At 36.6% G+C, this 23,844-nt stretch overlaps 1 protein-coding gene and 1 long non-coding RNA gene across 2 annotated transcripts; both read right to left on the bottom strand.

Moving 5' to 3' along the window:
• Positions 1 to 10,548: 10,548 nt before the first annotated feature.
• Positions 10,549 to 12,440, bottom strand: LOC309487342 (cytosolic 5'-nucleotidase 1A-like). The gene is made up of 3 exons (XM_082154965.1): positions 12,299 to 12,440; positions 11,854 to 12,035; positions 10,549 to 11,086 (listed from the first exon to the last, which is right to left on the bottom strand). Exons 2-3 carry the CDS (start codon positions 12,016 to 12,018, stop codon positions 10,760 to 10,762), a joined length of 492 nt encoding a protein of 163 aa, XP_082011091.1. The 5' UTR covers positions 12,019 to 12,035; positions 12,299 to 12,440; the 3' UTR covers positions 10,549 to 10,759.
• A 125-nt stretch (positions 12,441 to 12,565) lies between these two features.
• Positions 12,566 to 13,760, bottom strand: LOC309487147. Its single transcript, XR_014201786.1, has 3 exons — positions 13,494 to 13,760; positions 13,249 to 13,340; positions 12,566 to 12,947 (listed from the first exon to the last, which is right to left on the bottom strand). It is a non-coding gene; the product is annotated as an uncharacterized lncRNA (long non-coding RNA).
• Positions 13,761 to 23,844: the final 10,084 nt, after the last annotated feature.

The following is a 23,844-nucleotide window of genomic DNA, read 5'->3' as shown; positions in this document are numbered from 1 at the left end:
AGACATTTATTTTAATATTTAAATTTGTTTTAAAAGTTGTTGCTTTGCATTGTGCAAAATTATCACAAATAAGGAATGATGCTTTGGAATCCTTTTCTGTTGATGTTCGTTTCCTCATTGACAGTTGTAACTGATTAAAATATGAGATACATCAATGCATGACATATTGACGAATGCGGAAGCACAGAGGATAGAGCAAAACAAAACACTGGTCACAAATTAGAAGTCTAAAATGAGAATTTTTAAAGAGAAATGTCGGAGGAGCTTGAGTTTGTTGCCCAGCCCTATTTATTTGAACAGCGAGAGGCGTCTACGCCATAGACAGTAAAAGAAATGGACACAGCGACCCCATTGGATTCAACGGAGACAAAGTGAAGTCAATTAGAAACTCTTACTTCCTGGGGGTCGAGCGTACTGCGCAGACTCAAACTGAGCTTGACGACGTAGATGTGACGTGAGCAACCCGTCTGTCTTCTAGTAGCTGTGCCAAAGGAAATCTGAATCATTCCCTTCCGAAACTTGCAGAGACGGAGAGTGTGAGTAGGAGGTGTCCATGAGCTAGGAGCAGGAGAAACTTTTGCTATGTATTCTGATTAATTATTTTGTCACTTTGCCTCCACGTCCCCCCGATTGCGCGCGAGCTTCTCCTCCTGTCCATACGGTAATCTCTCTACCAGGGCCGTGCACAGACATTTTGAGGGGCAGTGGCTTAAACCAAAAAAGGGGGCACTATAAGGAGTTTGAATGAGGCAGTATCATCTTAATATAGAAAATTAAAAACAACTCTTTTATATTGGCAATACGATTACAATTAGGATTTAGTGCAAAATCAATTTATGTTGTTATAATTACTCTTCCAATTAAATAATTCAATGTCAATGCCAGTTTAACTGTCTGATGCTCAGTGGGCTCTCACTCTCTGAGCTGCCTCATCCTATGGAAGTAGTATAGACATTTAATTTAATATTATACAGTTAAAGTATAAATTGAAATGATACAGGTTACAACAGTTATAAAGTCACACCGGGGAAGAAATGCACATTTGACTTAATTCTCTTTTATACCACTCGATGGCACAAATTCTGCTCAGCACTTTTTTTCATAAACGCTTTTGATGATGGACTTGGAAATTTGGCTGATCATTGACTTGATCAAAGTTGATTCCGTGCTAATTTAATCTACTATTTTTTATTTTTTTTTATTTTTTTATGTTTTAGACTTATGTAGCAATTTAAATACAAAGATCTCAAGAATCTTGTTTCTGTATTTTTTAAATGAAAATTATGACAGATAGCCTATATTTATTGAACAAACATTTATTATTTAATTTATCAAAATAACTCCAAAAATTTTATAAACTTTGCTAAAGTGATTGGTTTGAACAAGTATCAACTTAGACATTATTAAAAGCATATTAATTTAGCTTAAGTATTTTTATCAATACTGTGTGTCTTACCGTGCTGGTTTTACCCCGTGTGTACCTCCTTGCCACCTCATACATTAATAAGATTTTTAAACAAACCACCTTTCTGATTTATTTTCACACAAAATCAGTTGTTCCATCAATTTTCAAACATATATTGTTCTGCAATCATACACTGGGAGTAGTGAAAATTTGAATTCTTGTTCAATCAAATTATTTAACCTGATCTAATCTAATATAAATAACACTAATAAATAAATCACGAATAAATAAATAAAATTTTCTGTTGTTTGCAGATTTTGTAGACAAAAAAACAATGCCTTCACAAAATTAGAAGAACAGAGTGAGAAAGAGCAAAGACAAAGCCTGTTCAGCATTGCAAAAATTGAATCAAAGTTCTAGAAAGCCAGAGGGTAAATCATTATGTATAGAATATTTAGCAGACAGTTTTTCACACTTTAACTCCTGTAAATATATTTCCCATTATAATCAGTTGCCTTAGTTGATATACTAGTATCTATCTATAACATAGGCTACATAATATTTCTAATATTTTAATGAGACCATATTAACATTATACATAATAAAAAGGTAATATACTATATTATCTATTCTAAATGTGTTCTAATCTAAATGAATAGTAGGCTACCTTAGCATAGTAGGTTACAAGGGGGCTAACGGCATGAAACACATTTGCTTTTCTTCCAAGAACATGGATGTTGCACGAGTTGTTAGCACTATTTGAAGACCAGGAGCTAAACATTTTGCGACAGAAATACAAAAACATTACCAAAATACAAATTTTGTGGATCGACTACTGTCTGTAATGTGGATTGTAATTTGTAATTGACCTGTGAATGGGACGAAATTCTATTCTGAAACTGTCGTCGGAGAGCGGGCACATGCTTGTCTACGAGTGACGCTGCGGAGCGAGCAGGAAAACACGGAGCGGATTAGCGGAATCAGTGGATCTTTAGCGGAGCGATAACAGAACGTTTTTATGGGAATCTTCTGGAGGGTTAGGGAGGGGGGCGAGAGGGGCACCTCAGCTGATGAGGGCAGAAGGGCAGTGGCTCTAGCCACCGGGCCACCCCTGTGCACGGCCCTGCTCTCTACTGTGCGACAGAGAGTCGCGTGGTTATGACGCAATCGTTAGCCTATTTTTACAAAAATTGCTTCTACGGGGCCATAATGTAAGATACAAGGTAATGGAACCTTTTATACATTTTCATGTTTCTTTAGAAATAAATAATGGACAAATGGAGTCTTTAAACGCCTCAGTTGTAAAGTTATTTACTGTCAAAGTGACGCCAAAATGAATGGGAGTCAATGGGATGCTAACAGCAGGTGGGGGTCCGCTAGCCAATGGCAGCGCCCGGGGCTACTTCAAAATAATATAAAACCCTGCCCCCCTGGTCTACACTCATGTAAGCTCATGCTAGGCTACTCCTACATCCTATGTCATACGTCGGGTCAGAGGTCACTGGGGTTGGACTTTTTGCAGCTTTTAAAGGTGAACTAAGTAACTTTTTTTACCTTAACTGAACAGCTTCGGAGTCATTGGAATGGTTATATTACTTATTTCGGGTTGAATGGTGGTCGTTTCGCACCCCCCTGGTGCCCGTGAGCGGAAAATACGCACTTGCAACTTTGAGCCGGCGGGCCGCCGGCCGCTGCGTCAGGAAGTCTCGCGTGATATCAGGTCTCGCGATGTAAACAATTGCTTTACGGCCAAAAGAAATCTGCTAAAATGCTGTCATTATTGCGCTCCCTCACGCTGTCCGAACCCGAATGAAGAAGACGTTTTAAAGAATGTCCCATCTGCTTTGATGTCGTTGATCTATAGCCTCTGGTGTCTGAGAATCATCAACGAGTTTTTACAACAGTGTTGTCAAATATCTATTCCGAAGCTGTGGGGGGAGCTCTAGAGAGAAACCTGCGGGCAAAAGCGAGAATACAGCGAAGAAATCCCGAAGCTACTGAGTGCTGCTTTAATACGTTTCAGCCACAGTTACTCCTGAGTAAGCTTGTAAATTAATGTAGATTAATGGTAACCTTTTTATTATTAAGTGGCTTTTTTCTTTCTCAGGGGGTTTTCACACCTGAAAGTCCGCACCAAGGTCCGGACCAAAGTTCATGTTTTGATACATTGTATACATTCAGTTAGTTTTGGTTTGGTTTCACATTGCAATTATGCGAGCACACTAAAGAACTTTACATGACATACTTGCGTCCTGTCGTCGTCATCTATATGGGCTGCATCTTGACTTTGATTGGTTTAAATAAAATAAATAAAAAAAGACATTGATTGGTTTCCAAACGGATGTGCGTCTGACGTCAGCGTATTGTCAATTCGGCGGGTAGCTTTGACAAGAATGAATGAACAGACGCATATTATTGCCACTATACTTTTATTATTACGGCATTACTCCCTGCAGCACCAACTATACTCTAGGCGAGGAACGTCCTCGTTGTGCGAACATTTTATCGTCGCTGGCAGGACGCAGGAAAAATATATGTGTGTGTGAATCAGCTGGAAGAAACACTGTGGGCAGGACTGACAGATCTGCACATAAATATTCTTCTTCAGTTGTTTAGGCTACGCGGGAACCACCGGAACTTCCTGTAAATGGTCTGAAAGTCCGAACCATACAGAAAATGCTTTCACACTAGAAACGAACCAGTTCAGTTTGATCCGGAACGAGACAACCTCTTTTTGTCGAACCAAATTTCGTCTGTTTGGTCTGGACCGTGGTCTGGGGGAGGTTTCACACCTGTAATTTTGATTCGGATCAAACTGAAAAGTTCGAAAATCCGGACCAAACAAGGTAGGTGTGAAAGGGCCCTTTTAGAATCACAAATTATTTGCTCTTATCATCCGATCGTGGTTGTATCTCTCTATTAGTGTTGCTCGATCTTAGTGCTGCATTTGATATTATTGACCACAACATTTTTTTAAATAGACTCGAAAATCATGTTGGCATTAGTGGAAATGCATTAGCATGGTTTAAGTCTTACTTATCTGACAATTATCAGTTTGTTGCAGTAAATGAAGAGATGTCTTATCGATCAAACGTTCAGTATGGCATACCACAAGGCTCAGTGCTAGGACCTTTGCTGTTCACTCTGCACATGCTACCCTTAGGAGATATCATTAGGAAGCATGGCAATAGTTTTCACTGTTATGCTGATGATACTCAGCTCTATATTTCTTCATGCCCTGACGAAACTTACCAATTCACAAAATTAACGGAATGCATTTCCTACTACTTAATTCTGAAAAACAGAGATTCTAATTATTGGACAAAAAATGTCCTCACGTAATAATCTAGAATACTGTCTAACACTTGATGGCTGCTCTGTTAAGTCTTCGTCGTCGGTTAGGAACCTGAGTGTGCTCTTTGATACCAATCTTTCATTTGAAAGTCACGTGTCTAGTATTTGTAAAACCGAATTTTTCCATCTTTAAAATATATCTAAATTACGTCATATGCTCTCAATGACAAATGCGGAACAATTAGTTCATGCGTTCATGACATCAAGGCTATTGTAATGCTATTATGGTAGGTTGCCCTGCACACTTAATAAACAAACTACAGCTGGTCCAAAACGCAGCTGCTAGAGTTCTTACCAGAACCAGGAAGTATGACCATATTAGCCCAGTTCTGTCAACACTGCATTGGCTCCCTATTAAACATACATTTTATAGTTGTATACATTTTAAAGTATTGCTAATTACTTACAAAGCACTAAATGATTTAGCTCCCCAGTACTTGAGCGAGCTTATAGTCCTTCACGTCTATTGCGATCTCAAAATTCCGGCCAGTTGATAATACCTAGAATATCAAAATCAACTGCTGGCAGTAGATCCTTTTCCTATTTAGCACCAAAACTTTGGAACAGTCTTCCTAACATTGTCCAGAAAGCAGACACACTCTGTCAGTTCAAATCTAGACTAAAAACACATCTCTTTGACCTAGCATACACATAACACATCATAGACTTCTATAATTCAATGTTAGGCTGCATAGATTAAATCAGCCGGAACCGTAAACACTTCCCATAAATCCTGATGTACTTGTTACATCATAAGAAGGATGGTGTCTACGCTAATATTATGGTGCTTTTCCATTACCAGTACCAGCTCAACTCGACTCGCCTCGGCTCGCTTTTCGCTCCGTTTTCCATTGCAGATAGTACCTCCACAATAGTACCTGGTCGTCATAGCGCCGCCGCAGGAAACTGCCGTGACTTAATCTTCTACGCGAGACACACCCGCTACCCACACACACAGGACAATGTAGGAAATCGAGTGTATGCTGTTTTTGGATGTTTTTGTTCAGGATACTCCGTCTTGCGCGTGCAATGATGACGCAGTGAATAGTGACGATTCTCTCTGACCAATCAGCAGTCTGTCGTGTTTTCACGTCACATTTTAGGTTGCCTCAGCTCACCTCAGCTCGCTCAGAACCTCGCCGGAGGTGGTACGAAAAAAAGTACCTGGAAGCAGGTACAGGTACAACTTTTACACAGTGGAAAACCAAACAAATCCGAGTCGAGTCGAGTCGAGGCGAGCCGAGCCGAGCTGGTACTGTGTAGTGGAAAAGCGACATTAGTCTCTCTGTTTATGCAGAGGTTTACCGCAGTCCGCCGGATCCAGGCCGTATCTTTCCAGGCCGTATCTTTCCAGGCCGTATCTTTCTAGTTTTCCACTGTGTAAAAGTTGTACCTGTACCTGCTTCCAGGTACTTTTTTTTTAGGTTCTGAGCGAGCTGAGCTGAGCTGAGGCAACCTAAAATGTGATGTGAAAACACGACAGACTGCTGATTGGTCAGAGAGAATCGTCACTATTCACTGCGTCATCATTGCACGCGCCAGACGGAGTCTGATGAAGGACCTGCGCCTGAACCCGACGACAATGCAGACAATGCAAATCCTGAAGTGTCAACTGGTCTCTCCCCTGTGAAGGCCTCCTTCCCTTCCCTTTACCTCTGTACAGATAAAACGTTGTCGGGATAATTCCGGTTCATATGGCTATGCGGAAGTGATCAATAATTCTTTATTATACATTTTTAAGGCCAGACAAGTAGTTTGTTGAGGGGTAGTTTGTAAAGGACTACACGCCTGCGCACATATATATTCAAACGCGCATGCCTATAGACTTTTTTGAGGTTTGCGCAGAGATAACTTCTTTTTTTTCCAAAATATTTCAAGGCTTGCACCTTGGAATCTATTTCAGGGTTTGTGTTCTCGAGCCACCAGGCACTGTTTTGTGCGGATAATTTATCAATGCTTTATTTTTCTAGGCTATAACCTAACCTTTTACTGTTTTGGATAAAATAGGCCTACATTTTTTTGCATAATTTTTGCTTAAATAAAGCATTCATAATTATTTTATGATAAACATATTACTGTCTTAAAGGGCACCTATTATTACACATTTTCACAAGATGTAAAATAAGTCTCTGATGTCCCCAGAGTGTGTATGTGAAGTTTTAGCTCAAAATACCCAACAGATAATTTTTTACAGCATGTTTAAATTGTCATTTTTTGGCGCTCAGAAAAACGTGCCGTTTTAGTATGTATCCCTTTAATGCAAATTAACTGCTGCTGCCGGCCCAAAGGGCGGACCCTCACGAGCTCGCGCTCAGAGCCAGGACAATCTCATCTGATAATATCAAAACAGAAACTCTCAGTAGCGGTGTTCATTTCGACCCGGAGTCGGACAATAATGCCCACAGAGCCAGAGAATATATGCTGTATGGAGAAAGAACAGGTAGTTTAGTTTAATTACGGTTATAACTTATTTGTCATCTGCTTTTATCCACTATTACAAGCCTGCTGTAGTAGACCCCGTCCGAATGATGACCAAAATATACTGATGAGTTCAATGAAGTTTATTGTACATCACACAAAAGATGAAGCGTTAGTTTTACTCCAGAAAATCACTGTAAGACCTGAATAAACACAGTAAAAGAAGTGCACATTAAAGTCTTATCCATAAACTCTCTCTCTCCCTTTCATTAGCATGGAACATTCACAGCGAAGTACACAAAACACTCGTTACAACAACTAACAGTAAACAAATATATACACACCTTTTCAGTGGGTGCTAAATAAACTGGTAAACTGTATATCCGTAAAACTACTCGATGAGCTGTCATAAAGTGCGCGCTCTCACTTTCATTTCTGCCGTGATCAGTAATGTTAGGCCTGTCGCTCCGGAGAGTGTAAGCTTGATCATGAACAGTTGGTGAGATCCATCCTCGAGTAACAACGGGAGTAAATGAAGACTGCTATGTTCATTTTGACATCCAACAACAAAACACCTCAATCACTTAGAAGACATTCTTGTCTACAGCTGCTCCAGCGTGGAAACAATGGCGGACTGTGTCCAGCTCACTCAGGGTGGGTCTATGCTAAAAATGCAGTGTCAATCAACAGTCGTGGGAGGAGCCTGTGCAAAGTGATGTCACATTGCCCCAAATCTGAGAACAGCTCGTTCTGAGACAGTGCTTATGATTTATGGGGATTTTTTTTAAAAGCACTGGGTGGATTTTTATCATTATAGGGTGGTTGTGTACACACACTGCCAACACACATTTATGTTCAAACATCATGTAAAAGTGAATTTTGCATAATAGGTGCCCTTTAAGTGAACTCATTTATAGTTATAAACTATAATAATAATAATAATAATAATAATAATTATTATTATTATTACATTTTAGGCTACATATTTAGAAGACGCTTTTGTCCAAAACGTACAAAAAAGGAACAAAGCAATTCGTCAAATATCAGTCATAATACAGGTTAGACAATAATACTAAAGTGCTAAGATTATTTTATTTTTTATTTTTTTAAGTGCTAAGATTATCACAAATAAACAAAAGATTTTGACGCACGTCATTCATATTAAATCGTATATTCCACCCCATACCCGCTACAATTGAGAATCACTTTAAACATGCAGACGCAGTTAAGACAATTTGATGTATTCCACTTAATACACAATAAAAAAAATATACAATAAGATTTGTTAACAACGTACCTCCTGGTGTTCTTCTAAAATGAGGGCGAGCTACAAATCCGTGAACTACAGTTTACAACCCCGTGCAGAAACGGATTGCGAAAGCGTGGGAATGGTTCATGAATTTGTGGGTGCAGATTGTAAAAACTGAAGGCACGGTTTACAAGTCTGAGAGCGCGGATTAGAAACTCGTGGGTACGGTTTATTAATCCGTGGGCACGATTTGTTAAACCGAGGGAACAGTTTGTGAATTCGTGAGTGCGGTTTATAAACTGAGCAGACGGATTGCAAAACCGTCGCCACGGATTGTTTTTTTTACTCACACAGGTGACTTCCCGGGCTCCGTATTCTCCCTTAATGCTGACTTCTTTTGACTTGGGACAAGGAAACGACGCATTTTAAATCTAATACTCGCACACACAATAACCGATATCAATAGAGCTGCATACATTTATTTTTTCTTTGCGTGTCGCGCCTCCCCTGTGGCTCTTTGGCGCCCCCAAGGGGAGGCGCGCCTCACCTATTGAAAGCCGCTGGTTTATAAGAATAATTATATTATTAAATACTCTGATACTGTAATACTAAGTCTAAAAACAGGATATATCAAGAGTATCCGTCTGAAATTGGGAATTTTGTGCAGTGGTGTAATGTTAATCATATTATTGTAAATGCTGTAAAAACTAAGACTTAAGTTGTTTTAGTAAATCAAAGAGAATTATGCAATTGTTTTATCAAGCAGTTTTAGGTAGTTTGTTAAATTATGGGATGCAAGCTTGGTATGGCAATCTTTCAGTCCAATCAAAATCACAGCTTGCACATCTTGCTCAAACTGCAATGAGAGTCATGGGTGTAAGAGAATATATATCACTTCAATTAATTTATGAGTCATTGGTCCTTAAAGGAACACTCCACCGTTTTTTGAAATAGGGCTTATTCACCTTCTTTCCTACATTTAGATAGGTGGGCAAATGCATTTTTGTCTCAGTGCATGCATTGTTTTAGTTTGACAGGGTTGGCGCTAGCTTAGCTTAGCATAATGAATGGAATCCTTTGTTGCCAGCTAGCATGTCCTGAGTAAAAGTGATATAAAAAAAAAAAAAAACCCCACCTAATTACTTCTTGTGGCCTGCGTATTCACAACGAGTACAAATAGCGATGCAGATTAACACTAGGCGATTTCCTATGCAGATTTTGACTTGGGACTATATTAGGGGGAAGCACAGGCGAAGCACTGCTACTTGGGCGCAGAGATATCACGCCCAAGTAGCAGTGCTTCGCCTGTGCTTCCCCCTAATATAGTCCTTAATATATAAGTCAATATCTGCCTAGGAAATCGCCTAGTGTTAATCTGCATCGCTATTTGTACTTGTTGTGAATACGCAGGCCACAAGAAGTAATTTAGGTTTTTAAAAAAATTTTTTTTATCACTTTTATTCAGGACATGCTAGCTGGCAACAAAGGATTCCATTCATTATGCTAAGCTAAGCTCACGCCGACCCTGTCAAACTAAAACAATGCATGCACTGAGACAAAAATGCATTTGCCCACCTATCTAAATGTGGGAAAGAAGGTGAATAAGCCCTATTTCAAAAAACGGTGGAGTGTTCCTTTAAGAATGCACAGACAATAGGGAGTGATTCAAGCCATGTTTTATTTCCAATGTATCAACTACTGCCATCAGGGAAGCGTTATAGTTCCACTATGCAAAAGCAACCATTACAAAAAATTATTTATACCTGTAACTATTCATAATTAAATAGTATGAAATAGTAATCGTTATTATTCCTTTTACATTTTTAAAATGTTTTTTCCCCTTTAATGTTGTTGTCGTGTGTTGGACTCAAAGCTGCAATAGTACACAACATACAAGACAAATTTCCTGAAAAGGACAACAAAGTATAACTAATCTCTCTAAAGCAATAAAACTCTCCAGCACTCTAATTTAGTAATTTAGGAGCTGAGACCTATAGTCTTAACACATATGAACCTTTATGAATTACACTTATCCTTTGGTCTAGGAATAAGACTAAAATTATGTCATTCTTGGAAGTTTTCTTTATACTTATCCAGGCCCCATGCAGGATAACGGAAAAAAAATTAGGTAATGATTTATTGAGTAATTTCACCACTAAAACCTTAAAATCAGCTTTTGCCTTAATTTAATTTATACTTTAAACCTTTAACAATATCACAAACAAACACCAAATTTAACTGTTCTGACTTTATAAATCACATAATAGAAGAAAGGATTGTGCTGCGCCACCTGCAGGGCAGTGCATGTCACTCCTTTACAAATCATATTGATTTTATTCTCTCTCATTGCACACACCATAAGGTACATGAGCACCAATAACCCCATTTTGAAGGGCTCCCTCAATGTGTCGCATCTGGTCATCAAAGAAAATGTGAGCTTTGATTGCTTCGAGCACAGATCCTTTTTGGGCACCACTCAGAAAGTATGCCTCATCTATCTCCAGCCTGTTCTCCCGAAGAGTCTTCAGGACTCTTAATCCATCACATGTTGTGCCACGTGATGTTACCAAGTAGGTACGTATTGGACGATTTTTCGGAGGTAATTCAGCAAACTTCTGCTGGAGATGTACCAATGCTTGAAAAAACTCACTTAGTGGGCCCTGCAAAATAATTACACACAAACACATTATTGCCATTTTTCAGAGAGAATTAATTAATTATTACATTAAATTGTAGTGTGGTGAATGTTAACTAAATGTTTCAACCTAATATTTATACAGAATACAGGGCTCGACATAAGCGCTTGTCAGCTTGTCTGGGGGACAAGTGGATTTTTTGAAGGGACAAGTGAAAGAGACTTTTACTTGCCCGACCGGACAAGTAGCCTTATTAGAACGTCAATAACAAAAATAACTAGGGAATCACTAAAACGAGAGAATGATTCTGATTTTATTACATTTATTTTAAGTTGCGATCGATAGTGGATAATAAATGTATTAGGCCTACTGATGGTAACAATGTTGCTGTTGAGGCTCGCGCAGCCTCTCGTGGAGAAATCTAAACAAATGAGTTTATGCAGCTCACACAAAGAAACTCAGTGAACAACATACTGCCTATAAAAATTCAAAATGTGGAGTTTTTATATTTTTAACATATGATACAGTTAAGCAACCTCACACGACGAGTGCTGTTTTCCTGAATACCATCATGATTGAAAATGTGACATTGATTTCATACAACAGTTCAATATACAGTTACAATTAAGTCACTTACATTTTAGATGCAATATTGACTGTTTTGTTTCAGTAGAAAGTTCCCTTAAATATCACTTTGACCATACCTTGTGAATCTAAAATATAACATGGGTTAACTGAGCCATCTGAGATTCAGCAGTACTAACATGTTGGTTTCGGACCAACATTCTCACCAGTGTTAAAGCTTCGTCCTCTTTTTCACGTTCATTATCCAAGAAACCTTTTATCTTTTTCTTTATGAATACTCTCTCTGACTCATCTGAAAACAGGACTCCATCACCATCAAAGGCCACACGTAACACTTCATCACTGTGCTCGTGGTAATCTCTCTGGAACATGGTGGCTGCACCATATCCTGAAAAACATTGCCATCACCATTTAAAAGTATTCCTCAAAATATTGTAACACATTACTTTTAAAAGTAACTTTCCTCAACACTGGTTACAAGTACTTGCAAAAAATGTACAAAAGTGAAGATATTGTTTGTGAATTCTTTAATATTGCAGCGATATAGGTAATATATGTTGCTGTGAGTAATGGATGCAAATCTGTATATAGCCTAGTTGAAACTGCTCTGACATAAATGAAGAAAAAATAAATGAAAACTTGATGCATCACCTGCAGTGATGGCCTTTTTCACATCCTGTGGGTTTGTGGACAAGTAGAGAACAGGCTTGATCTCCTTAAGATGATCAAGGAGGGCTTTTTCACCAGTGATCTTACAGTTCAGATCTGCACAGACAGCATCACAACATTGTCTTTATTAAAATAACATGTCATCTTTTTTATATATGTTGATACTGAAATTAGGTGCTTTAGGGTCAGGGATAGTTCATAAAAAACATTCACCATTTAATCAATGTCATTGTCACTTTTTTTTTTTTTTTTTTTTTTTTTTGCATGGACCACAACAAAAAGTTTTGTAGATTGTTCACTCTGTTCTTTTCCATGTAATGAAAGCAGACAGGTAGTCAATACGACTGGTGCTTCACTTTACAGTTAGTGTTATAAGTAGCCATATTATATTTTAATGCGAATATCAGGCTGAAATGCTGTTTCTAGTTTCATTGCATGCATTTATTGTAGAGCTTTCTTCAGAATTATTTTTAAAAAAAGAGAGAAACACTCCTCTACTATTACTGTATTGTTTGATGTTGCTCTTCAGGTGATTCATGTCCTGTCTGTCGGCAGGTATCACCATTATTACAAACCGCTCTTCAATGGCTGGGCACAGCTCAGTCAAACGTTGATTCACCATTGTAAGAGCCTAGTGCAGAATAATCAAAATACACTAAATACTAACACCTATGTCAAATTAAACAAATTACTTAATCTTTGGGGATTGTTGCTAATTATAACCAAGTTAAAGTACTGATTTCTTAGTGAAAATATATGCACATGGATACAAAAAACTTCTACTCTGCTAAATGTTTAATATTAGTGAATTCCAAAAGACCTTTTAATTTCCAAACAGGGTTTACAGGTAGAAGTAAATGCATTATTGATTAACACAGAGAAAAAAAGATGTTAATATAGAGGAACATACATTTTCACTGAAATTCTATTACCTTGACAAATGGAAAAGCAACTCCTTCAGAGTAGCTATCTCCTTCATGTCTGAATAATGCACATGATGACACTGCAATGGTGAATGATGTCACTGAAAAACAAACATACAGAAAGGTTAAAGGGCCAGAAATATTTAATCAATGCTTAAGTGTGAAATAATAGATAGATTTAGAAAATCAAAAATAGATTTTAGATAATGAGAGACAACCATATTTTTCTTTGATGTAAGGAAACTTGAACATACTTGTGAACTCAGAGTTTGTTGTAATTTTGTGTTTCCTGCTTTCAGTGCCTGATCGACGTTTTCTCTGTGTGTGGACAACAAAACAATTATTTCATGCTCTAAATTAGTAGTTATTTCATAAAAGCTTTACTTTTGGTAGGTCAGAACTATTCATGTAATGCATGATTTTCTTTAAGGATATGTTACTGATTTTCCTGAAGTTAAAGAATGAACATTGATCTTGTAAGAAATAGACATGAACACCTGAAAGCATACAAACAAATAAAATGTTTTAAAAAAAACAGACACAAAGACACAAACGTGACATTTGAGTGACAGATATTAGAAAAGCTTACCTTTAAATTGCTCATTTTACTTGGTGTTTAACACATCTACAGTATTTATAGACCTTGGAACAATGCTTCTAAATATTCACAGTAGGCGTTTCGTTAAAAGAATTCACGTTTGGTCAGTTTAGTTAATCTTGTTTTACAAGATTACATTACTTGCATTGTCCTTTGTGCTACAATTTTTATTCTTACTGCTTGTTTTTATAAACTCAATTTCTTTTGCCTTTTTCCCCTTTTTAGTAAAAATACATTGGTAACACTTTAATAAGGTTTCATTAGTTTTAGTTTTAGTTAAGAATGTACAATACTTCTCCAGCGCATATTAATCAGAATGTTCATTTCAACATCTACTAATATATTATTATAATATAATAGTAATAATATAATATAAAATAGTGTTTGTTAACATTAATACACTGTGAACTAACATGAACAACCAATAAACAACTGCATTTTTATTAACTAATATTAAAGATTAATAAGTACTGAAAAAGTGTAATGCTAGTTCATTTTAGTTAATAAATGAACTAATGTTAACAAACGAGACCTTATTGTAAAGTGTTACCAAAACATTTTTAACTCATGTGAGCCTAAAGCTATCCAGCCCGGCACATCACTGTTCAGCTACAGTATATATGCTTGACATGACTTCAAGAATTCATGTTAAAAATGTATACTTTGATTTTTCTTTAACCTGCTTTAGAATGCATAAATGTAACTCAAATTATTCTTTTCTGAGCATGCTGTGAATGTCCAAAATGTATCTGGTCAATTTATTTTATTAATTACAAATTATTTGATGATAATTGTTTTGCCACAACAGCAGTTGATGCTTTAAATTTACACCCATGCTTGAGGGCATTAGAATGGTATGCAGAAAACTGTTAATGCATGCCAAGGTAGCGTGCGTATGAAAGTACTGGAAGTGCGTCAGATTGCATATTTGTGTGAGTGCTTTGTTCTGCTGGCAGCTGATAATGAGAACAAGTTTTAAAACTTGTAAATCATGTTGTATAACACTAACATTAACACTTTAATTTTTTACACCTAAGTAGGGATGACAAGGAATGGTTGAAACATCTTTTTGCTTTAATGTCTGGAGTGGACCTCGGTTTAAAACAACAAAACAAAACTATACTGTATCCCTAAACTGAAAATGTTATCCCTAAACTTAAACAGAAACTCTTTTTGAAGAGAAAAATCTTCTATTTATAGCATATGTGACATGCTATATTACATTTTACGTCTGTAAAATTGTACAATATATTATAGTGTTTTTTGCTAAACCATGCAACTGTAATTAATGTAGTTTGTGGTTCAAACAATGCCAGTCCTAATGTATAATAAACAAGGTGTGCCTTATTTTTCCACATTGAAGGAGGAAATTATTTTGTTTAATGTGGTGACGAAGTACATTCTTCAGCATGTCCTTTGTGTAGTTTTCATTGCATAAGTTGCCAGCTGATGCTGACAATATTTGTGAGACTTGTCTGTTTAAACTGGTTTGTACATGTATATTGTGTACTACACTTCACATTGTTCTTTGTGGTAAAGCAAGCATTATTGATAAGTCAAAGATTGAAAATGCCTGATGGTCATTATGATTATTTTTTTACCATCACTGTTAGACATTTTATTGTATTTTTTGCAGTAACTTACTGGCAGTAACTGCTTACTATTGCCAGTAAGTTACTGTAAGTTCCCCTTTACAGTAGCTTACCTGTAAATGTGTTTTACGGAATGATGCCCTTACTGCAATTTCATTTTACATTAAGATGCCCTTACCACAATTTAATTTTACAGTGATGCTCTTACCGCAGATTCATTTTACAGTACAATACCCTTACTGCAACTTTTTTTTTCACATACAATTATACAATACATTATTTTATTATTTATATTTTACATGAATGCTATTGAATTTAATACATTTAAAAAAAAAAGGACTTGAGTCCATGTACATCAGCATATTTTTTATTCACTGTCACAATCAATTACATCCATTTTATTTATTGTGATGCAACATAAAAAAAAAAAAACTGAATTCATAACAAATCAAAGACAATACGAAAAAAACAAACAAAAAAACATGAACAAAACATCCCAGCTGGTCTTGGTTGGCCTCCATACTGGTTAACCACTGATCTGAAACAAAACAGGGAAAATGTGTGAGAAATTGTCATGAGTTTATTTCATCTAAATTTGTTCATAGACTAAGTAACAACTGTTGCAACAGCAGTTATTCCCAGTCGAGTACTGTTTAAATAGTATAGCTTTATTGCACATCCTTGTTAGGGAACTCTATTAGTTGCCTGACTGTACAATTACGTTAAATGTACACTGAGTAACTTTATGGCCCTTCAAACTTAAACCTGAAATAGAAAGCTTTTGTAGCATTACAAATGTTTTTACTGTCACTTTTGGTCAATTGCATCCTTGCTGAATAAAAGTATTCATTTCATTCATTCAACAAAAAAAGTTTATTGCAATTTTAATAACTTATTAAAACACATTTTGCCTTTTATTTTCTCATTTACCCACGTTTCTTTATCTCTCAAATGCATCAGTTACTTTAGGAAGTAATGGCACAACACATTGACATGGATTTAACATTTCAGAAAGCAACAAGTGAAAATATGTGAAAATATGTGAAAAAATGTAAATCACCTCTTCGGTGACTGTTCGGTTGCATTTTAAGACCTTTGAAACATGGATTTAAGACATTTTAAAGGTAATCAAGGCCTTATGTTTTCATTAACAAATTTAAGACATTAGGACTTTTTAGGGATCCACGGACACTGAGTACAGTAAGGACAGGGCTGGACTGGGACAAAAAATTGGCTCTGGTATTTTGGCCCAGACCGGCCCACTACATATGATCATAAACACAACCGATCTTTGCACGCCCTTGAATACCTTGTATACCAAATGTATACCAACTCCTATTCCTTAAAACCACTAATGCCATGTAATGAGTGAGTAGGAATGAGTAAGAGTTAACAGATGAAATAACTACTAATTGTAAAATACAATTGAACTATACTCCACAGTGATGAATCCAAAAACAAGCTATAAGCTGCATTGGCATAGCAATACCAGTGTTTCCCACAGGATATTTGGTAAACCTGTGGTGAGTGGACCTCTGTCCCTCTAGGGGGGTTGGGGGTATGCTCCCCCGTAAGAACATTTTGTGCTTTTTAATGTTAAATTCATCAATCTGGTGCACTTTGAGAGTTCAAAATTAAAACAAAGAGAGTGCAAATTGAACAAATAAAAACTCAAAACTCTTTTAGTTGATACAGTGTCTGTCTACATTACACTACTACATAATAATAGTTATAATATTAATCCCATGGCAGTAATAGCCATATGTTGTAAAAAAAATGCACTGAAAAATAAAATAAACTTTTATAATTCGTTTTGTACTAATTTGTATACTTGAAAGAGATAAACACATGATCTTTTATTTTGACGGAAACTGCTTCAAGCTTTTATTTTGACGGAAACTGCTTCAAGCTTTTATTTTGGCGGAAAACATGGTTTAGAAAACGCTTCTCATAACAATTCTAGTAAAATGCGTAATCGTCAAATATGCAGATGTGGAAATAATGCGTAACTGGGTAATGGATTCCTACACTCATAGCCTAAGTGTTCTGAAAGTAGCCTAGTTCTGCTTACCGCAGTTCTCTACACTCACTCATTTCTCTCCATATCCTCCTCACTATCCTCATCAGCCACTTGAAGGGCCTGTTTCTTTTTTTCACAAAAAAATATATATTTTTAAGTACGAGATGTATTGGCCGAAAAAGCACGTTAGCCCACCAGGAAAGTGCCCGGAAAGTGCCGGTCTGCCCGATGGCCAGTACAGCCCTGAGTAGGGACAAATATTTAATGGAACTGCAAAGATTGTGTACTGGTGTTTGGTGTCCGACTGATTGTGATGGCCTGTCTGGGACCATTTTTTTGTCCCAGTCCAGCCCTGCATAAGAAAGCTTACCTAATTTGAAGTTTTCCACTCAAATTCAGTGAGCCTCTGGAGAAATGCTGCTACCCGGGAGCTGATGGCTGTCACCTTTCTCTGGACAATACCTCTTGTGACTTGTGCCAATTTTGGCCGTGCACTTGGTGCCCTTTTCAGGGTTGATCCTTACCAAGAATCTTAAAACAAACACAGGTCTTACATTTTCATATTAACACATACAGTAGTCATCTTCAAAAGCGGCCCTTTATTTTTCTCAATATAAATAATATAAGAAAAAATATGTAATTTTTTCCCCATGATAACAAACACTAACTTTGTTTATACAGTGAATCAAACACCCACCCACCCACCCACGCACGCACGCACGCATGCACGCAAGCAAGGGATAATCCATGGCTAGCTGTGCATTAATCGATTTTAAAGCACGTCGAGGAGGCAAAGAACCACCCGAAACGAAGCGGAGGGTGGTTGCCTCCGCAAAGTGCATTAAAATCATTTCATGCACAACCGTGGATTATCCCGCTTATATACCATGGTAATTTGACTTTTGACAATTTTTGCAGCGCAATATTTGACCGGAAGGGTCAAATTGACGGTTACTTTTGTCAGTTACGGCTCGTTAGATCCAGCATTCTGTCCACTTTAAATCATAGAGATAAAGTAGTGCGTAAGATTCACTTATATTCAAGTAATAAATGAATAGAATAGTTATTGTTTTTGATAACAAAAAAGTTTGTATTGTAATTAATAAGGTTATGACACCAACATTTTAGATACCAGTTAAAGGGGTGGTTAATTATGATTTCACTTTTCTAACTTTAGTTAGTGTGTAATGTTGCTGTTTGAGCATAAACAACATCTGCAAAGTTCCAACACTCAAAGTTCAAAGCAAAGGAAGATATTTGCTTTTAAAGAAATAGTTTTTTAAGGGGTACAACAAATGGCTGATAGGGACTACACGAGCTTCCTCCCGGATTAGTGACATCACAAACCCTAAAATGTACATAAACCCCGCCCCCGGGAACGCGATTTATAGATTATCATGACAGAATATGCTAATCAATGACTAGAAGATAGTGAACTCCACATTAGCTGCATAAATTCATCAACTAACCATTCAGAAATGTTCTGTTGCATTCTACATGTTGTTACTTCTTGAGTCTCTCCATCATTGTCTGATTCCGGTTTGAACATAAAAGGCTAAAAGTTTTGACATTTTCAGTGCATGCCTGTGTGAGGTAAAAGGACAAAAGCTGTTGAAGCTCTGCCCCCTGTGACGGAAGCAGCAGCTCATTTGCATTTAAAGGGACAGACAAAAAGTGACAATTTTAACATGCTATAAATATATCTGTGGGGTATTTTGAGCTAAAACTTCACATACGCACTCTGGGGACATCAAATACTTATTTTACATCTTGTGAAAAGGGCATTATACCACCCCTTTAAATTCTCTATTACAATTTTGATACCACAGCTAAAACTACTAATATAAATTTCAAAGATGATTAAAAACAAGCAAACAGTCATTAAGAAAAAAGAACAAATAATTAAACTACAAGCAATAACACAAATAAATAAATACAACAGAACAAAGATACAAATGAAATAATGCTTTTAAGGTTTTGCAGGTAGGTCTATCAGTAGTTCTCAGGTGCAGAAATTAAATAAAGTAATCAAGATTACATTTAAGATAAAATGTAAGATTATTTATTTGATGAATGAATTATAGAATTTAATTTGACAGATGAGATATGCGTACCTGTATCTTTTCAGCGTCTCTCTCTATTACCAATGAAGCTGTGAGTTTAATTACTTCAAAATAGCGATGTAACCCCCTCGTTGCTGAGAAATATAATGTAGCGATTCAGTAGGGAAGGTATTTTGTTGCTAAAAATCGCAGGGCAGCGTTGATAAGTTCCTGTGCTCCTGAATGTATCTGTGTGTATGCAGCACAATCAAATTGGCAAATCTGTTTCGCCAATATATTATTACAGTATTAGTTGAGGGTGCTCTTGCTTGCGTTTGAGGGTGCATAGCACCCCCATAGAACCAGGCCTGGGGGATAGAGAGAGCGCGAGAGAGTGCCTTTGAAAAAACGCGCTAGGCCTAACTTACTTCAAATAGCCTAACGCCAAACACATTGAATGGTATTCATTTAAATCTCTCTCTCACTGCTGCTATTTCTCTCAGTCTCACTGTTGAAGTAACCATGGCAACGGATAGCGTATCCTGCCAAGATGGCGGTGCCTTCCCGAAATGCAACGCAGCGTGACGTAGGTTTGCATTCTCTATCAGATTTTATTATTTACTTTTTATTAAATGTATGTATGTATCTATGTATGTATGCGTGTATGTATATATATTAAAGGAGACATATCATGCTTTTAAATCGTTCCTTTTTACATATAAATCATACATTTGTGGTCTATATAAAGCGGAACTGCAATGCTTGGGTCTGAATTCCTCATTATTATAGCTCCACAGGCCCCTTTTCTACCCCTTTTCTGATGTGCGTCTGAGAGCAACTCGTTTTGGTGCGGTCTCTTTAAATGCAATTGAGACACTTCATACCCCGCCCCCTTTCCAGGTTGCAGAGGTGACACTCGGTTCAACTCCACCCCGTTCGGCCATTTTTGTAGTTTGATAGCAGAGATACGATTATCTAGCGGCACAGAAACTTTTTATTCACACGTTATTAACAAAATGTCAACAACGGAAGACTTGTCCATCCAGCCTTATATGTTCGAGCCAGAGTCGGAGCCGGAGCGAGATGAAAATGAAGACGACGAACCTGCAGAACAACGTCTTCATATGGATGTATCGCAATGGTGTGTTACTGTTACACATGAAACTTTGGTCTTCCGACCTTTTACCACTGTGTCGATTTATTTTGATTAATATGTGCGAGGGAGAGAGAGCAAGACAGTGCCTAGTTTGGAGACGGTGAAGTCTTGTTTACACTTTCGCCTGGCTCCGAAGAGAGAGAGAGCGCGCGCGCGCGACCGTCTCTCTCTCTCTGCTCGTTCTTTCAGTTAAACATGCGTCCTGTCGCGGCAGTTCATCTACAGTAGACGCTGTAATGAAGCGTGTGGGTTACTACATCCAACAACTGAACATTTTAACTTACCCTCTCGTAACTTCTGCATCTTTTAGCTTGGACTACAAAATTGCAGCGATAAATAAAAATGGCTGATTGCTGGAAGTGTTGGGCCGGAAGTCAATGTCCTTATTTGGCAGTTCCGCTGCAAATACTGTGACGTAATAGTTGAAAAAACGTCCTAGAGAACAGAAAAATCTGAACCGGTTGAAAAATATGACCAAAACAGAATATAAAGATATCAACGAAGCACCTGAAGAGAATAATTTCAACTTTTCTGTACTTCTAAACACTCCAAATATACAACAAAATGCATTTAAGGGCTAAAAAAGTGGATTTAGCATGATATGTCCGCTTTAATACTATTACTCTGGTCTCTCACTAAGAACTCATTTCAAATCCTTCCATCCATGTGTTTTTTTATTTATTTAACTTTTAAGTATCCAGCGTGTGCATAGCTTATACAGGAGAATGCAGATTCATGATTTTCATTCGCAGAACAAGACAAAAAAGAAAAAAAAAAACTATAAAACATTATCATATGACATTTTAATAGACCTAAAACAAAAACAATATGCATATAGCCCTATGAGTGTACACAATGAATAGAAGTGCAGTCAAACCGTGAATTATAAGGCAATGATTACAACTTAATTGTATGTAATAGTGCTTGGCATATATGCCCATTCATATATACTGCAGAGATGCAGTCCTTGTCAACAGAAGCATACACACTTCAAGAAATCTGTATTCTTCATTTACAGTAGCACTACTGCTTTTGCGTAAACAGTAAAGTACTGCAAATTCCCATGTACAATAATTGACTGTAAATTTCATAAAAATACCCACAATGCAGTGCATATTACAGTAGTTAACAGTAAATAATATAAATGGTATTTTACTGGCCTTTTTTGCGGTAAGTAACTGTAAAATTACGGCAAAGACTAACAATGATGATCATTGGGTGAACTTTTTCACTGCACTACCACTGCATATTACAGTATTAGTTGGGAGATATTCCTGATGAATACTCCCAACTAATACTGTAATATGCAGTGGTAGTGCAGTGAAAAATTTACATTTAAAATAAATTGACTTATTTAAATTAATACATCAAAAAAATTATAATTTGTAGCAGCCCTAAACATCAACCTTTTTCTATTTTAGCAGTCTGATCATACTAAAAACAAACAGAGCACTTTGTAGCCTCTTGATGGCCAACCAAAACATACCCAAAATTTAGCTGTCACACTGGACCCCAGTGCTGGTGCTTTTCTTGTTAAAGTAAGTGTGTATGTATGTGTGCATTTGGAGAGTTATTATATGTTGTTAATAACTTAAAGTGCCAGTAAGCTCACATCTGTTTAATATCGTCAGAACATGTAAAGGGACTGTATTGCATCTTTGGCTTTTGATATTGTGTGCTTACTGTAAGTGCGTTTCCACACAAAATACATACTCTTTCTTAGAGGGAATTTAAGCTGTACTCTCTGTTAAAAATGAGAGCTCTCACCTCACTGCTTTCTCAGACTCAGAACAATGATGTAATTACCCATAATCCTGTGGGGTATCTTTCACTTCACACACACTAGCACTCACTTACACATTGAGGCACACCTGGGAGTCTCTTACACATAAATGGGGTCCGATTTCTGTCATCAGTCCTCATTCTGTTTCCCGCTACATAACACCCTCTGTGGTGCGGCCAGCAGCTGCCGTTTATTTAACTTGTGACTAAGGCCATAGAAATGAAGGTTGTAGTGGATGTAGAGAGAAAAGGGCTGTTCTACAAGTTGACTTGGGAATGAGGCTGAGAATGACTTTTATTTTTATTAACACTGGATAATTAAGATGGAACGTGATGTCACAGAGTGACATTTGGAGGGAACATTTTAATATTTTCTTTGTATGATCATGTGACAAAAGACTCTTTGTGGGCTTAATTAAACAGATGAAACAAGTGTACTGTACAAGTCTGGGGAAAATTTGAGAGAAAGCTGTCAAAGTTTACTGGAAAATTGCAGTGAAACGATATTTATTGTGAAACCTATTATACAAGAAAATTAGAATTTAAATTATTTATTTTTAGTCATATACATCTACAGGAACCAGTTTCATTACTAAAACTATTGACTATAGTTTGTTAATCAATATAAAGCAGAAATTATATTTAAATTTCAGATTAAAACTAAAAAAAGTAAACAAATTAGAAATGTTGCCTTGGCAACTAACTGAAATAAAGTACTGTAATTTGAAGTTACTACATTAGTACAAATACAACTGAAATACACATACATTTAAACTAAATAGAAAAAAACAAAAATAACAAACTTAAACCAAAATTAAAATTGACAATATAAAAATAAAAGCTAATTCAAAATATTAATTCATATTATATAAAGTATAAATAATACTAAAATAACAATGCATCTAAAAATACTCTGATAGTGGCTAGAAGAGAAAATACAATCGATATATAAAATATAGTCAATATTTCAAAATATTTTAATATAAGATAATTTAATCATTTGCTTTTGGCTTCAATACAGTTAAACAATAACATAATAAAGGCCGTAAAAAATTTTTTTAACGCTGTCTATTTTCTTCTCACACAGTATAAATGGGTGTTTATAGGAAATATATATATATATATATATATATATATATATATATAATTTATATCAGTTGTCTTTATATTTTAGGAAGGGTAATAATTTTTGATGATCCTTGGCATCAAAATTGTTTAAAACCATTGGAGTCATTTCTGGGAAGGTCAAAGGACACATTAAATTTAAACTCTGACCTTCTCAGAATAAGTGGAGTTGACAACTTATTGTATTAACCGGCCAGTGGAAGCCAAAATCACTAATCTTTACTCTTTTACAGTGTGTAAGATTTCAAAGTCTCATCCAAGTCACAAGCGGCTGCCTTTGAGATCATATT

Source organism: Leuciscus leuciscus (assembly GCF_965113295.1).
Source record: "Leuciscus leuciscus genome assembly, chromosome: 22".
Lineage (NCBI taxonomy): Eukaryota > Metazoa > Chordata > Actinopteri > Cypriniformes > Leuciscidae > Leuciscus > Leuciscus leuciscus.
This window is presented reverse-complemented; position numbering and strand designations above follow the sequence as displayed.

Coding starts and splice junctions, on each gene's coding strand:
- LOC309487342 (XM_082154965.1), bottom strand. CDS start 12,018: ATGTTCCAGAGAGATTACCACGAGCACAGTGATGAAGTGTTACGTGTG. Junction 11,087..11,853: donor AGGACGAAGCTTTAACACTG/GTGAGAATGTTG, acceptor ATTATTTTGCAG/GGCCCACTAAGTGAGTTTTT.